The sequence below is a fragment of the Electrophorus electricus genome, chromosome 6 (genome assembly GCF_041902795.1).
Source record: "Electrophorus electricus isolate QZ-2024a chromosome 6, ASM4190279v1, whole genome shotgun sequence".
Lineage (NCBI taxonomy): Eukaryota > Metazoa > Chordata > Actinopteri > Gymnotiformes > Gymnotidae > Electrophorus > Electrophorus electricus.
The window spans coordinates 22,054,352-22,071,021 of record NC_137502.1 but is presented as its reverse complement, the minus strand read 5'-3'; the positions used below and the strand labels follow the sequence as shown (position 1 = coordinate 22,071,021).

Sequence of the window (16,670 nt, the reverse complement as noted above, 5' to 3'; positions counted from 1 at the left end):
ACACACCCAACTACTAAAGTAGCACGCACATAAATACAAATATCTTACAAACCTTTATTAACTTTAGATTTCCCACTGGTTCTTTAATTAATCATTAACCCACAGCCCCCACCTTCATAATTATTTTCAAAATTATACAAAAATCATTGCTTTTGGTATTAAACAGAGATCTGTGCTATGGCTACTTTTATTACTTAATTCAGAATTCATGTAAAAAATCTGTTATTTTTGTGGCCTAGCACCAGTGTAATCACATTTTGGTTATGTTTGGCTCTGTTTAAATAGAAAATAAACTTTCCCTGATTTTAAGGCACTTGATTGGCAGTTGTGTTGTTACAGGCTGAATGAAAGTTCTCTCTCTCTCCATCCTCCTCGTTATAATCTCAGTCTTCCGTCACAGATGGAACTGAAAATATCCTCCGTCATGGCCACGTAAGTCTTCTTCTCATCATCCAGGAAGTAAAGTGGGTCCTGGATGGTCTTTGGGTTGAATCCCTCCTCAGCCAGCTTCACCTTCATTTGTTTAAAGGTGCTGGTGATGTTCATCGCCCTCTAGAGGACAGCAGGGGGAACTTAGACTTACTGTGATTCATGGTCCTGCATAAATTGTCTATAGCCCTTCCATTCAAGTGACTAGAAACAGTAACCGTGGTAAAAACAAAAAACCTGGACATTGTCCCAGCCCAATGGACTGTAAGAATGATGGATATTGGGACATTTTAAATGAAGAAGTTTGTGTGTCATTTCAGTGCCAGTGATTGGGCGGTGAGGGAGTTTGAATGTTTACCTGGATCCTAATGAAACGTGGTCTGCTGTATGCAGGCAGGTAGCTCTCCACGTGTTGATGCATGACAGAGCCATCAAAAGCCATCCCCTCTCTCAACCTCACAGCAGCCATTCCTATTCGACCTTCGTGACCTAAGCGCACGCGCGCGCGCGCACACACACACACACACACACACACACACACACACACACACACACACACACTTATATGAGGGATTGCATACTCAGCAAATCAAATCCTCATTAAAAACACTAGAAATGTGTGTCTGTACGTTAACAAAGGCTTTTAGCTGAAGTGGGTTATGTAGTTTAATGGCAGCACTAAATCTTGGGAAGGTCAGTTGGACAAAATTTTAATAATCACAAAATCTGTGGTGGAAATGTTTTCGACAGGAAACAATTTACAATTAAGCATAAACTGAATATCATTTGACAGGATTTTCATGTGCCTCTCCTAGAACAAAAATAAACCACAGCAAGAAGACGAGGAACTAAGCAAACAGCCAAAGATGGCAATAAATAATATTAAAAAGCCACTCTGATAAAAGCCTTTTTTCATTTTGTTTTGTGTGCTATGTCAAAACCATTATGCTACTGCAGCTAAGCTAAGATGATACTTTTATTCTCACTATAGGTACAATGAGAAATAATTTGGAGGTTGTAGATACATTAACAAAAGATTAAAATAAAATCATGGTATAAGCTTAAAAAAAGCCACACAAATCCAAATGCAAATTACAAAGATACAAGAATATGACATTGAAGAAAAATAAGAGTGTGCTGCTAAACTAATATAGCTAATCTAGCATCTTAGCCAGCTTGTCTCCAACAGTACCATAAAGTGGTCCAAGAGCCCTGGACCTGTTTGACCTCTGGAGCGATTAATCACTGAACAGCTCCTGCTGTGGTGTAATAGTGCCTAATGGGAATTGCTTAGTCATGCAACTATATATGGTAATACATTATATAACAATATTAACGATGTATGGTAACGTTATTGTGGACACTTCAAAAGACCGTCACTACATTTTAAAAAGCTGCTTATGTCACCCGAGACACCAAACGGCCCTGCTCTGGCAAACTCACATGCGCTACAGTGTGGAGCTCTGATCACACATCACTGTCCTCTGTGAGGGAGATGTAAACATAGAGAGAGGGAGACACCAGAGCACAGTTGAAGGTTGCATGACCCCAGAACCCTCCATCAAAAAAAAAGTTTAAATTGGAAATATGGAAACATTTTTGCTATGGATAAAATGAAGGACAGGTGATCACAGACAGCTGGCTAATATGCATAATGTCTGGGAAGCATGAAAGTTACTCAACACAAGCAGAGATCTGCAACCTGACCCAAAACTGAGGTGAGCTGACAGGTTTCAGGTTGTGCTCAGATTTGTGTTCTAATAATTAAAATATTGAAATATTATGTAGCTAGCTAATAGATGCACATTTTCTTTCTGCTGCATGCAGTCTATCATTAGTAACATTAAAGTCTATAGCTAGCTAGCTATGTGTGTTAAACATCTCCCTGCATTTCAGCAAACTCTTGTTGTTTAGAATACCTGGAAATGGTGCAAATTCCCAAAACACACGGTGTTGCCTGCCACAATTCGAAGATGCCTTTGTACTAAACTCCCCAAAAATGCCATAATAATGGACTTGAAGAGACAAAGAGGCAAAAATGCATGTGTGTTGTGGGAGTACAGCCAAGGAGATGGTGGATTATATTCGGCGATATCTGACTGAGATCCGCGAGAGGCGTGTGATTCCGGACGTTCAGCCGGGTTACATGCGGACCCTGATGCCAAAAGGTCAATTGTGCAGCAAATGCTGGACTGCCACATCACATCAGCTTCCTGATAATTGCAGTGCTTATCCCATCAAGCAGAGGAAAGCGAAGTGGAGAGATTCTATGCCAAGATCAAAGCACTTACACGGTGATAAAATTTTAATGCATTCATGGGTGATGTTTTGCTGAAAAATTGGCATCAAAGAATTTAGAAATAAAGTACAGCATAAGCATTGATGAGGACTATACTCAGTTCATTCAAATCATCCAAGATGCTGTAAAAGTGTTGAGCAAACTGAAGAAAACATCAAAAACACACATGATCTTAAAAACAATCCAAAAGATTCTGAAAATTGCTCAATTGAAGGCAGAAGGTAATAGAAAGCGTAAACTGAGAGACGTTATGGAGCAGAGAACTAACTTCTAAGAAAGTGGAAAAAGTACTGCAACTCAAACAAGTTTCATGCAGCACTGAAAAATCAAGGAGTGAGAACTCCTTAGTTGCTCTAAGATGAAACGATCTGCGAGAATGTTTATATTGGACTGTATTCCTCATCTGCCAGACAACAAAAAACAACATTGATGCTATCCAAGTAATAACTTGCAATGAGGTCAAAGCAGTGAGTTCAGAGAAGTGGGAAATGTCCAGGAAAGACAAAATCAAGTGTAAATACCTCAGGACAGGAGGACAGGACGCCCGGCCATGTACAAAGCATTGGCTTTATGCTTCATTCCCTACATAAGGGCACGGAGATAATTGTCATCATGGAAGGCGTCTAAGACCATCCTCATGAAAAAAGGTGAACTGGAATCGTCTCATCTTATAAGTTCTATGGAACATCTATGGAAGTTCTATGCAACTACAGACTGATCACTTTATCACAAGTGTCTAAGGTGTTCAACCATATTATTTTGAACCATGTGAGAGGAGTGTTGGTAGAACAAATGAGCCAGGAACAAGCTGGATTTAGAAAAGGCTTTCCAACTATCAACCATATTCACAGCATGAAGCAAGAAATGCAAAAAAAAGAGCAAAAAATACTGCATACCACTATGCACTATGGATTACAAGAAAACATTCAATTCAGCAGAATTTCAGGCTGTACTGAACACCCTTCAAGACAATTCAATAGGCCAGATATACATTGCTCTGCTGGAGGAACCGAACACAGGCTGGAAGACTGAGATAACACCGTTTGAGGAGCTGTGTGTCAGAGATTGTGAATGTTGTGCACCAGGGAGATTTCATCTAGCCAAAACTATTCATGGCAACCCTGGAGTCACTACAGAACCGGCACGACTGGAGCACTGGTCCAGAAAGGAAAGCCGCTTGGACCAACTTCAATCACATCAGAGACACTCTATAAGATGAGACAATACCAATGCAGCTACAGAAAGATCTGTTCAAGTACACAGTCTTGCGCACAATAACATGTTGGCTCAGAGTGAGTAAGCTTAATAAACAGATATTTTGCTCTAGAATTTTTTTAAATGGCATATTAAGGTTTGTTCTCTATAGAGAATGTTTTTTGTACTAAAATCATCAGTAAATCCTGTAATTTGACAGGAATCCTGTAATTTGACAGTGTACTAATGTTGTCATATGACTCTCAACATATTTATATATAAAGCTGGCATTCCGGAGACATCTAACCTAGATCACTAGATTTGTCTGCCTTATCAGAACTAGACAGCCCTATCAAAGTACACCTCTAGCTAACTATACACGGTGTACACAATTATAAGGCAAGAGAGAATTTTGACCATATAATCATTTTTATGCATATTTTCCAACCTCAAGCTTACTGGTAATACTCAACAGGGTCACAAGAAATGTGAGAACACGCAAATGAACAGCCAAAGATTTGAGAAGAATCAAACATAAAGTGACCAGGAACCCGTTATCCTCCAGTACTGTCGTATTCCAGAACTGCAACCCAACTGGAGTGCCCAGAAGTACAAGGTGTTCAGTACTCAGTGACACGGTCAGGTAAAGGAAGGCTGAAATCTGACCACCACTGAACAAGACACATAAGGTGAAACGTCAAGACTGGGCCAAGAAATATCTGAAGATGTATTCAGACACTTTCTTCAAGCAGTGGTTCATAAAAAAGTCTGCATCTTTCAAGCAGACCATGATTTTAATGCATTGCTCCATCGCATGCATCGAACTACTCCACTGCGTGGCTAGCCAGTAAAGGCCTTAAAGAATGAAAGAACGGCATGACCCCCTTCCTCATCTGACCTAAACCCTATTGAGAACTTGTGGGCCATTCTTAAATGGGAGATTTACAGTGAAGGAAAACAGTACAACTCTTTGAAAAGTGTCTGGGAGGCTGTGGTTGCAGATTAAGAAACTAACAGACTCCAAGAATGAAAAGCTTGTAACTGTAATTGAAAAGAAGGGAGGCTATATTGGTCACTGATTTTTTATATATATATTTTTGAAGTGTCAGAAATGTTTATTTGTAAATTGAGTTGTTTGTTTATTATTCTCACTTCAACAGATGAAAATAAACAAGTGAAATAATAATTACATAATACCCTTGTGCACTAATAGTTGCCCAATAATTATGCACACATAGATATTTTCTTAAGAAAGCCAAAACCTCACTTCTACTTTCTTAAATATTCAGGTTCGATGTTTATTAACATTTTGGAGTAACCAAGAGCACTGTAGTTGTTCAGTAATAAAATGAATCCTCAAAAATACAGCTTGCCTAATAATTATGCACAGAGTGTAGTAAAATAACCAATCCATTTAGTTTATGCTACTTCCTGTGGGTGACTGGGATTTGACATATGGGATACATTTATTTACAGTCACGTACCATATATATGGCAAAGCATATATGTCTATGTGGTTGCATTATATCCTGTGATAACTAGAAAATGCATGAATTTCTAGTCATTATGCAGTTTAAACAATATCATAAATGTATTGAGCAAAGTGATATGTTCTGTCTTTGTAACCTGTACTCTATTAATCCTACAGGTCAGGCTTATGTATCATAAACACTTACAATCACCCATCCAAATTTCAAACAATTATGCTTGAAATATAAGCTTACTAATTTTACAATTAATCGAATATGAAGTAAGACCAACACTACGAAATATGACATTATCAAGGCAGGTGCTACTGCGGTAACCTTTTCCTAAATATAAATGACTTGTTCATTTCTCACTGTACTGTTGTCTGCTGCTGAATGTCTGCTCATATGTGACTACTTTTTTAAGTATTCAGAAGACTTGTTGCTTTGTCATTGGAGCCAGTCTGTTATAAAGTATAAAGTATATTTTAAACTAACCATCAACTAGAAACAACCCATACAACATATGGGGGCTCATTAGTCACATATTTACATCTGATTAAGGCTGCAGGTAAGCTTGCACTAGTTACTAGTTGCACTAGTTGCATTACATTTGAATAAATATCAGAGATGCAGAGGTTTTTGCTTCCTACACAAAAAAAAAAAAAAAAGTTTATTTACTGAGTTCAACGTATTGTAAATAAATAAATAAATAAATAAAATTATATATATATATATAAAGTAATAAATCACATTACTTGGGGCTGTTGACTCTGTCAATGCAAGAGTATAAACGCATATGCTAGATTTCCTGCCTGCCCACAAAAAAGGCAAACATAATTGCTCAGCAATAAATATAAACCATTTCCTTGTAGTCTTGTGAAACCTTGAAAGTTAAATATAATGTCCAGCAAGTGTTTCTTTAACAGTCACTGTCATGTTACATTTGACACCTGTAAGGTTTAAATGAATACTGCATATTGTCCTAATCATGCAATAGCATCATTTCTTGCCAAAAAGACTGCCGTTCAAGTAGCTGAAAAGCCTGTATTTTGGAAACCTAATGAAAACTGCTGTGCCATTACCAGCACAGCAGTGCTGTACAAAAGTAAACAATTACATCGTTTTTCTTCTTAAGCATACTGTTTGTTTGTTCAGTTTTGCTTGATTTTTACCATATTGTGATAATATAATAAATCATGATAAAAGACTAGGTAATTATCATGATAATACATTTTTGTACTGGCACTTGCCTAGAGCTGCATTCTGCATAATGAATTCATTACCTGGCACTTTGACTCCATAGACATTTGACTCCTCGATGAAATCAAGCATGATTAAAATATCAGTGACTTCAGTGGTAGCAACATTCTCTCCCTTCCACCTGCCACATGGGAAAAACAGGTTACACAGAATATAAACATTAACAGGCTTAGCTGGCTTGGAGAACGAATACCTGAAAGTATCCCCAATTCGGTCCTGGAAATAGACGAAGCCCTCCCGGTCAACTCTCATGAGGTCTCCACTGTTAAAGTACACATCTCCCTCCTGAAACACGTTCCTCAGTGTCTTCTTGTCTGTCTGCTGTTGGTTGTTTGCATAGCCACTAAACGGAGCCACTTTAGTGACCTTAGCCACTAGCAGGCCTGTCTCACCTACACACACACACACACACACACACACACACACACACACACACACACACACATACACACACACACACACACACACACACACACTCACAGTACCTCACCACTGTCATTCTATTCAGCTGCTGGTTGGACTACTGTTTTAAATCAGACTGTGACCCATGCAGTAGCACAGCACAGTGTGCAACGAGATGCAAAACCATTATATTCCTAACAGATCATTAGTGTTTGCTAACACATAGTCTACATGTTTAGCTCATGTTTTCCTAGTGTGTCTGAAACATCTTTCATGCAGGAAAAGGGTTTTATTATGAAACCATGTGTTCAACACCAGTGGGCAGCAGTTACAGTGTTCTTCTCACAGCAGTAATAGTGCTGCATAAAGGCCTACCTGTAACCAGTATAGGCCTACCTGTAACCAGTATAGGCCTACCTGTAACCAGTATAGGCCTACCTGTAACAACCTCCATACAGAAACCTCTGGAATCTCTGACTGGTTCTTCCCTCTCAGTATCATATTTAATAAGAGCAAAGTGTGAGGCTTTCTACACACACATGCACATACACACAGGCACATACAAAAAAAACAGGAAAATATTACTAATATTATACATAATAGTGTACATTATTTGTACTAATGTACTTGTTAGGTAGCTGCAATGGGCAATCAGGGGTGAGCTGTAGTAAGTTAAGGGATAGTGAGTTTTGATGTGGTATTAAGCTCTAGTGAGTGGTGGTGAGCTTTACTGAGTGGTAGTAAACTGTAATAAATGGTACTGAACTGTATTGAGATGTACTGAGCCATATTAAGCTGATGTGAGCTGTAATGAGTGACCATGAACTGTGAGTTGTAAGGAGGTATCATGAGTGGTAATTAGCTTTAATGCATTATAATAAGTGATATTGTGATGTAATGAGCAATAGTCAATGGTGTTAAGATGTAGTGGGTGGTAGTGAGTCTATCTGAGCTATAATGAGTGTAGTGAGCTGGAGTAAGTTGCAGTGAACTGTAATGAGTGGTAGAGCTTGTGGTAGAGCTAGTTAGAGAGCTGTAATGAGCAGTCATGAACTGTAAGAGGTAGTGAACTGTAATGAACAGCAGTAAGCTTTAGTGAGCGGTAGTCAGTGGTAGTGAGCTATATTTCACTTTAATGAGCTGTACTGAGTGGTTAAGAGCAGTCATGAACTATAATGAGCTGTAGTGGGCAATAAGCAATATTTCCCGCTACAGCTGTCGAGAGATGTCGTGAGCAGTTGTGAGCTGTAATTAACTGTAGCAAGCAGTTGAGAGCTGGGAGGGAGAGGATATGAACATTTGCGAGCATTTTTGAGCGTTGGCTGTAGCAAACTGTATTAAATGGTGATAAGCTGTAATGAGCAGTAGTGTGTTGTAATGAATGATAGTAGGCTGTAATAAGCAGTAGTGAATTATACTAGCTGTAATGTGGGAGAGTGAGCCGTAAAGAGTGGCAGTGGGCATTACAGAGGTATGATGAGCAGTTGGGTTTTGAGTGTTCTCTACAACGCGACTCTCAATACAATGCAATTCTCTACAATATGACTCCTTTTTTGTAAATAGTTCTCTCTCTCTCTCTTTTTCTCTCTCTCTCTCATAGGCGCAAGGCTATGTGAAATGGTCTGCAGTTACTGTCTCACTCTATACAGCCCATATCATATTACATGGGAACATTATGTCCCAACATGTTGTAGCTGCTGTCATTTACATATTTCTGCTTACTCATCTGCTATGCCATGTATATATTCTCAAGTATCTCTGAATAAAGTGTACGTGCTTCTCAGCATCTCTGACCCTGTGTCATTCATTCTGAGGTCAACCAGACACAGGCGCGTGAGACGGTGGGACCAGAGGGACAGAGTTAAGGAAAATAGGAATATTTTTCCTTTATGAGAAAAAATAATATTTTGCTTTAATGAGAGGTACTGCGTTGTAATGAGCAATTGTGAGCTGTAGTGAACTGTAATTATCCATAATAAGCATTAATGAGCTTTAGTGAGCATTTGTGAGGTAGAAAGAGTGGTAGTGAGCTGTAATGCCTGCTAGTAGTAGTGACTGTAATGAGCTGTAGTGAGTGATCATGAGTTTTATAGATCATAATGTAGTCAGTGGTAGTGAGTGTTAAAAAGTGGTAAAGAGCTGTAATGAGCAGAAATGAGTGGTAGGGAGTGGTTGTGAGCTGTAATAACTAGAGATGCACTGATCAACTGGCCATTGACCGGAATTGGCTGGATGGTCATGAGCTGTAATGACTAGAGATCCAATCGCCCGGTGACCGGAACTGGCTGGTAATTGATTATGTGTTAAATGAACATAAATCAGAATCATCCAGTGATGTGTTTTTAAAAATTGGAAATCGGAATCGACCAAAAAAAATTGCAATGGGTGCATCTCTTGTAATGACTGTTAGTGAGTGGTCGTGAGCTGCAATGAGTGACAGTAAGCAGTAGTAAGTGGTTGTGATCTGTAAATGTGGCCGTGAGCTGTATGTCAGCTGTCTTAGTGGTACTGAGCTGAAGTCAAGTATAGTGAGCTGTAATTAACAGTAGTGAAGTGCAGTGAGGTATAGCAAGCTCCCTCTCTAACCTTTACAAACACGTTCATTCGTCCAATAGCTCCGATCTTTCCAGTGTAGTTTACAAAGCCGACATTTCCCTCTGTGGCGCCATAGCACTCACAAATCCGTACATGTCCAAAACGCTGCAGGAAGTCCACCCATGTGTCGGCACGAATACCGTTCCCAATCGCTATCCGCACATTGTGCACGCAGTCATTCTCCAACTGAGACACAAATGCACAACAGACAAATAGACTTTGGGTGTGTATCTGAGAAGGCTGGTGTTGGTGTAAGTCTGAGGATTGGTGTGTTAGCTTCTGTGAGGACTGGCGTGTCACCTTGGGTGTGTTGCAGAGGTAGCGCATGGTCTCTCCAATGTACTGGATCACCGTCACATTGTGTTTCCTGCATTCGTTCCAGAACTGAGATGCAGAGAACTTCCGCCTCAACAGAACCGTGATGCCTAACCACATACATGCACATGCACATTCAGGCAATAATTTGAGGTATGCACATACAACAACAAAAATGCAAAGGGCAGGCAATTTAATAGTTGAGCATAACATTCACATCAACTAGCATCACTAGCAGGCTAAAACCTGCACAGCTTATAGACAGTCATATGTTATGAATGCATGTATATGCTTCTTGTGTTTGTATTTGTTCATTAACAGCATATTAATGAACAATCTAAGCAGGACTGACCAGTGTAGAACATTTCATTCTGAGGCTGACCTTACAATCCAAATCCTACATCCAATTTCACTCAGAAAAAGAGCTGGACTTTTCAGTGAATGAGGCAGGACGTGGGAGATGTTGATATACCCTCCATGCTCTGTCTACATTTGGGTGGAGAACTACACTCAATCACTGAGATCAAGCTGTGTGTGTGACATGTCCTCCTTTAACATCCAAACAATCTCAGTTTTCAGTGTTTGTGCCTTCTTCTCAGATTAGGAACTCTTCACACTGCATCTCTAGAATATTTAAAATCTTCACTTTATTCTTTCCTACATGTGTGTAATGGAAGGTTGTTACTGTACTATTACACCTTAAAATTAAAATTCAAGCTCCTTGAGTCTGAATAAAAGCATCTGCCACATGATTAAATGCAAGTGTTAGGAGTATTGGTTCACCACGCTCGATGGCTCCAGTCAGACCCATGAGAAAGCCGGCGCTGTGGTAGAGAGGAAGACAGACGTAAATAATATCATCAGAACAGACCCCAGACATGCTCTGCAAGCAGGAAGCCAGCCAAACTCTCTCATGACTTATCACAGCTGCCTTTGGAAGACCTGAAACACACACACCCACACCCACACATGCACACAAGCACTTTAAGAGTTTAAAGATGTCCACAAACATCTGTGAAAAACATTTTGGGTTTACATATTCTTTATATGTCCCTTTATATTGTGTGTGTCTGTGTATGTGTGCGTGCATGTGTGTGAACGTACGGTATGTGATGGACGTAAGTGATTGCATGTGTGTCTGTGTGTGTGTGTGTGTGCAGCTTTCTCACCTGTAGTTCCTGAAGTGAAGATGTAGAGTGCAGGACTCTTGATGGTGATTGTGGAGCGCAGTGACACCGGAGGCTGATCATCCCGTGCGGCGTTTATCTTTGCACTGAGGCAGGTGATGCCATCTGTCTCACAACTCTCTCCCAGCAGATACACACACACCTGCTGCTGTCGAAGTGCAGGAAGCGCCTCCTCCACAGCCTCCCGCACATCTATGGAGAGAGAGCACATTTGCATAGACATGCCATGACTCAGTAGACACACACACACTGTCATGCTGCCCTCTGGCCCTGCTACATGGGACTAATCCTCCCTGCAAGCTCTAGGAAAGCATCTCCTGAATACGAAGTCATTGCACATGTATCTCATTATGACTGTTTATTTAAGCCTGTTTCCGCTATTTTCCTCACTGCCTATATTACAAAAGAATATGAGAATATTTCCCTTAACGCCCTTAACTGCCTTAACTGTGTATCTAATCCTGCTTGTTTTTGGATTTCAGTTTTCTGAATGATCCTTTTGCACCTCTGCCTGTTTATCATTCTTTTGGTTCTGACTATTGCTTGTTACAATTTGCACTTCAGGCTAGCCTACATTGTACTGCTAACTTTTATCTGGTTTTTTTTGGTATTGTTTTTTTCTGGTATTGACCACTGCTGTTCGTTTATGTTCTGGATCATCCATGCACGCAGTAAGTGTCCGTGTTGTCTGGTCACATCACACACACACACACACACACACACACACACACAGACATGTCATAACTCAACATGCACACAGAGACGTCATAACTCAGCACACACACAGAGACATGTCATAACTCAGCACACACACAGAGACATGTCATAACTCAGCACACACACAGAGACATGTCATAACTCAGCACACACACAGAGACATGTCATAACTCAGCACACACACAGAGACCTGTCATAACTCAGCACACACACAGAGACATGTCATAACTCAGCACACACACAGCGACATGTCATAACTCAGCACACACACACACAGACATGTCATAACTCAGCACACACACACAGACATGTCATAACTCAGCACACACACAGAGACATGTCATAACTCAGCACACACACAGAGACATGTCATAACTCAGCACACACACAGACATGTCATAACTCAGCACACACACACAGACATGTCATAACTCAGCACACACACAGAGACATGTCATAACTCAGCACACACACAGAGACATGTCATAACTCAGCATGCACACAGAGACATCATAACTCAGCACACACACAGAGACATGTCATAACTCAGCATGCACACAGAGACATCATAACTCAGCACACACACAGAGACATGTCATAACTCAGCACACACACAGAGACATGTCATAACTCAGCATACACACAGAGACATGTCATAACTCAGCACACACAAACACACATAGAATATGCCATGACTTAGCATGCAGAGAACATTCCATGATTCAACATACAGTCACCATGATATTATGTGGACCCAGCATTATCAGATGATACCAGATGATGGTTAACACAGTTTAACACTTAGCAGGTTAACACAAGTTATATAGAAGCAGGCATGACTGTTCAGCCTCTGTAACATAAGGGTTATCTTCTGGTCCATCAGATATTCACACATGCCACATAAAATCCCACATCTCTGAATACCTATGCCTAATGAACTAGTTCCTAACAACAAACACACACAGAAGCAGAGAACATGCCATTATTCAGCATACATACACACCGTTAAGACAGTACCGTTCTAGCGTTGCCTCCTGGGTTTGTCATTAAAGACTGTGGCTCAGGTTTGTGTGTGAGCACACAGCTTTATCTGCTTGCAACACGCAACACTGCTTGCAACATCAAAAAGTGTTATATGCTACCACGGAGCATCCAGGCCATTAAGTACGCACATTTTGAGGAGTTCATTTCTGTCAAATCATATTTTAATGCAGCGCTTGGAGAAAATACAGCCCTTTGTTAAAAACAAACTAATAATTAAATGTACTGCTCACATACCAGCAATCAACACAAAATCAACAAAACACTTTACAGTCATACATGTAATTACTGAATGATGTTGACTGCTGAGTTTGAGCCAGACCTGCCATTAGCAGGCTCTACAGAATACAGTTAATTACTTTGCATGCAACCATTGGCATCGCGTTTAATTACCTAAATGGACAGAAGCGAGGGAAAGTAGGTGAGATCATCACAGAATTTTAACCCTGATTGGCCTGCTTGTAAACCTTTGAAAATCATGAACCTTTAATGTTTGCAAGACGGACAAAATATGATCTTAAACAGCCTGTCACGGGTGGACGGCCATCCAAGCAGGAAGGACACGCCTACTATGCCCAACTCCCAATCACCTTTATATGAATCACACACCTGTTTCACATTTCCCTCCCTCGTTATTTAAAAGCACAGGTACCGGAAGGCGGCACTGCACTTTAATGGTCTTATGACTGACGTATACGACAGAGCCCCATGTTGCCTCACGGATTATATTCTTGTTTTTTGTTCTACACTACGTGTGTACACTATGGACCACTTCCTAGCAGCTGCGTCTCTTGCTCTCTCTGTGTCTTGCTTATCATTATTAATTGGGTGTGTCTTTTCTTTACCCATCTTCCCCAATCCTGCATCCATCATTGAAATCTTAAACTCTAACCCTTACCTTTTGTCCACCCCGCATTTACAAACAACACTTATTCTCCAACCATTTATTACAGACAACATTCCATATAAGAAATATTAGCCCTTTGTGTTTTGTCAAAATTGTGCTGCCCTCTTGGCAGTGCTCTGTAAAGAAAAATATATCCTTCACGTGTAAAAAAAAGTCTTTCTGAATGAGGTACAAGGGTCAAAATAAATGCACGCACACAGGTTTATCTGCTCTCAAACTGTTTTCATTGTGCTTGCAACATGAAGGAGTGTTATATGCTACCGCAGAGCATTCAGGACAGCAAACACACCAAGCACTCCTGTTTCAGGAAGTTGACACATTAGAACCCGAGCCATTAAGGGGTTTTCATGGAAGTGTCCACAGTACGACATCTGCGACTATTGGAAATCTGTCAAGAAATATTGTAATCTGAGTTCTGAAAAAAAAAGATTATAATCAGAGTTCATTTGCGTTTTAAAGCTAGGAGGAATACCTGGAGAAAACTAATAGAGACGTACCTTGATCTGCGTGTAAAAAAAGTCTTTCTGAATGAAGTGCGACTAGGTACAAGGGTCAAAATAAATGCAAGTAAAATTAAGAGACGTACCTTCATCTGCGTGTAAAAAAAGTCTTTCTGAATGAAGTGCGACTAGGTACAAGGGTCAAAATAAATGCAAGTAAAATTAATAGACGTACCTTCATCTGCGATTAAAAATTTCGCGCCGCAGCAGGAGAAACAGTGTAACAGGGATTTGGATCTGATGTTGTAATTTAACAATGAAGCAGGGCAGCCCAGTTTCGCAAGAGCCAGCCAGGTCCAGATGAAAAACGGTTCGTTCCCGAGATAAAGAGCGACGGTGTCTCCTGGCTTCGGACAGATGTGCTCCAGAAGTGCATTAGCGACTTTATTGCTGATTTTGTCGGCGTACTCGTAAGAATATGACTGATTTTCGAAAATAATAAACGTTTTTTTAGGGTGCTTTCTAACAGCGTCCAAAAAGCAATCTAAGATTGTATAACAGGGAACTAAGTTCTTGAACTTTCTTATCCGAAGCGCAACGCGAATTCCCTTCACTATGTAAATAATATCCTGCACAAAATACGGAAAACGAACATAAATCAGAAGAGGCAGGATACCCAAGCCCGCCAACACTGTGTACAAAAGAGACATTTTAAAAAAAGTTTTGTCTGTTTGACAAAGTCTATTAAAATCCCCCTGCCATTACTACAGCAGCTGCTGACCAAATCAGTTCTCTCCTAAGGTAAAACCAGACTTGGGATTCAAAAGCCAATGGGAATGCGAGGCGGTATCAAAAGGAGCGGAACCTGGGACTCATTCTTTACATGTTCGTCACACATTTTTCACATGTAAAAAGTGCTAGTGAGTTGTGAACGAATTTATTGTTTGTGAGCAATCAGTTGCAACGAATTGGAAAACTGTATATGCAGAAAGTTTGAAACCAAATAAATGATCTTTAATTCCACAGAAAGTCGAATATCTTACAATCAAATTATCGAGTAATATCCATGTATTTCACTTGTAATTAGCCTACAGTCAAATGATCGCTTAATTTCCATGATCGTTGTGTATCTAAATTAATTAAATACAACGGCTACATTTAAGTAAAGATAAGCAAAATTACCAAATTTTGTTTAATGCCTACGTGAAGTATACAAACATGGCTCAATGTCATTTGATGCCATTGACAGCTACAGTGACTGTATTTACTATTACTCTAATTTTTCGAACAAGATAAATCATATTAACAAATCCTATATATTGAGAAATCACGAGGAGCGATGCACAAGTTGTGCAGACTATTTTTTTCACTGCCATATTGACATTTTGAATACGGGGTGTGTGTTGGTCCCATTTCAGCCATAACAGCTGGGTCTTAAAATCACTGTGATGATTTTTTGGTTTATAACCGTTTTCTGGGCTGTGCAACTCCACTGCTTGCTGTCTTTCTTATTGGACGGGTGGGTTATCACAGTCACTGTAAAGTATAAGGAAAACCTTTAATGAACGACTATATATCGGGAAAAAAAATGTTAAGAAAATGTTAAGATACAGATTTAACTGATATACTGATCTACACCTTGTAACATTATAGGCTATTTAGAACGCGGGACATTCTATTCGTCTGATTCTTTTTCAAAAATGTTTAAAAACGTTCAAGAACAAATAATTGAAAACAAGCAAAACTGTTTTTGGTACGGAAATAGGGATGTGATTTGCACGAATAAATATATAATAACTGCAGTAATTTACACCTGGATAAACACTTAAAAATAGCCAAGAATCCCCATCTTGAATCCCTCCTCCATGCAGAACATATCCTGTTCCTTGATATTCTTCAGTTTTTGCCTGTGGACTGCACCTAATACATGCTATAGGTTTTCAAATGTGTTCAAAGAGGGCCATTACAAAACTCATTTTGAGTCCTGCAAGAATTTCTGTGTGCATTTTGATTTGAATTTGGGGTCATTATCTTGCACCCACTGCAATGTTTCTGCCTTCTGGCAGAGGCAGACAGATTTTGTGCTACAGTGTCCTGGTATGTGGGAAATTCATTAGCTCACTGATTTTCATAAGAGTATGCAGTATGTTGTCAGTAATCCTGCCTCTGGCCTTGACCATGACTATCTCAATGTCATTTGCCCCTGGAAAAAAAATAATTGCACTGCCAAATTATAGGTTTGGGAATTAAAAGGCCATGCTACTGTCATTTGTTACTAAAAACAAAGAATTTATTTTAGATTTTTAAACAGCAGTTACAAACTAATGCTCTGTCAATTCAAACTAAGCTTTACAGACGTATAACGTGCAAAATATTGTTTTTCCATGAACAATTATTTCAGATTTTACCAGTCCT

General features: G+C 39.7%; 1 protein-coding gene across 1 annotated transcript; it reads right to left on the bottom strand.

Annotated features, from left to right (window-relative positions):
• Positions 1–34: 34 nt before the first annotated feature.
• Positions 35–15,051, bottom strand: LOC113585358 (long-chain fatty acid transport protein 2-like). The gene is made up of 10 exons (XM_035525661.2): positions 14,491–15,051; positions 11,133–11,342; positions 10,747–10,905; positions 9,949–10,073; positions 9,640–9,834; positions 7,492–7,582; positions 6,845–7,043; positions 6,675–6,772; positions 788–918; positions 35–552 (listed from the first exon to the last, which is right to left on the bottom strand). The coding sequence occupies exons 1-10, from the start codon at positions 14,963–14,965 to the stop codon at positions 376–378; spliced, it is 1,860 nt and encodes a 619-aa protein (XP_035381554.1). The 5' UTR covers positions 14,966–15,051; the 3' UTR covers positions 35–375.
• Between the last annotated feature and the right edge of the window lie 1,619 nt (positions 15,052–16,670).

What these genes read in the sequence shown, in the direction of transcription:
- LOC113585358 (XM_035525661.2), bottom strand. Translation starts at nt 14,965, where the DNA reads ATGTCTCTTTTGTACACAGTGTTGGCGGGCTTGGGTATCCTGCCTCTT. An exon ending in ATTTTTAATCGCAGATGAAG is followed by an intron (nt 11,343 to 14,490) that starts GTACGTCTATTA and finishes CTCTCTCCATAG; the next exon opens with ATGTGCGGGAGGCTGTGGAG. An exon ending in GAATGAACGTGTTTGTAAAG is followed by an intron (nt 7,583 to 9,639) that starts GTTAGAGAGGGA and finishes ATGTGTGTGTAG; the next exon opens with AAAGCCTCACACTTTGCTCT.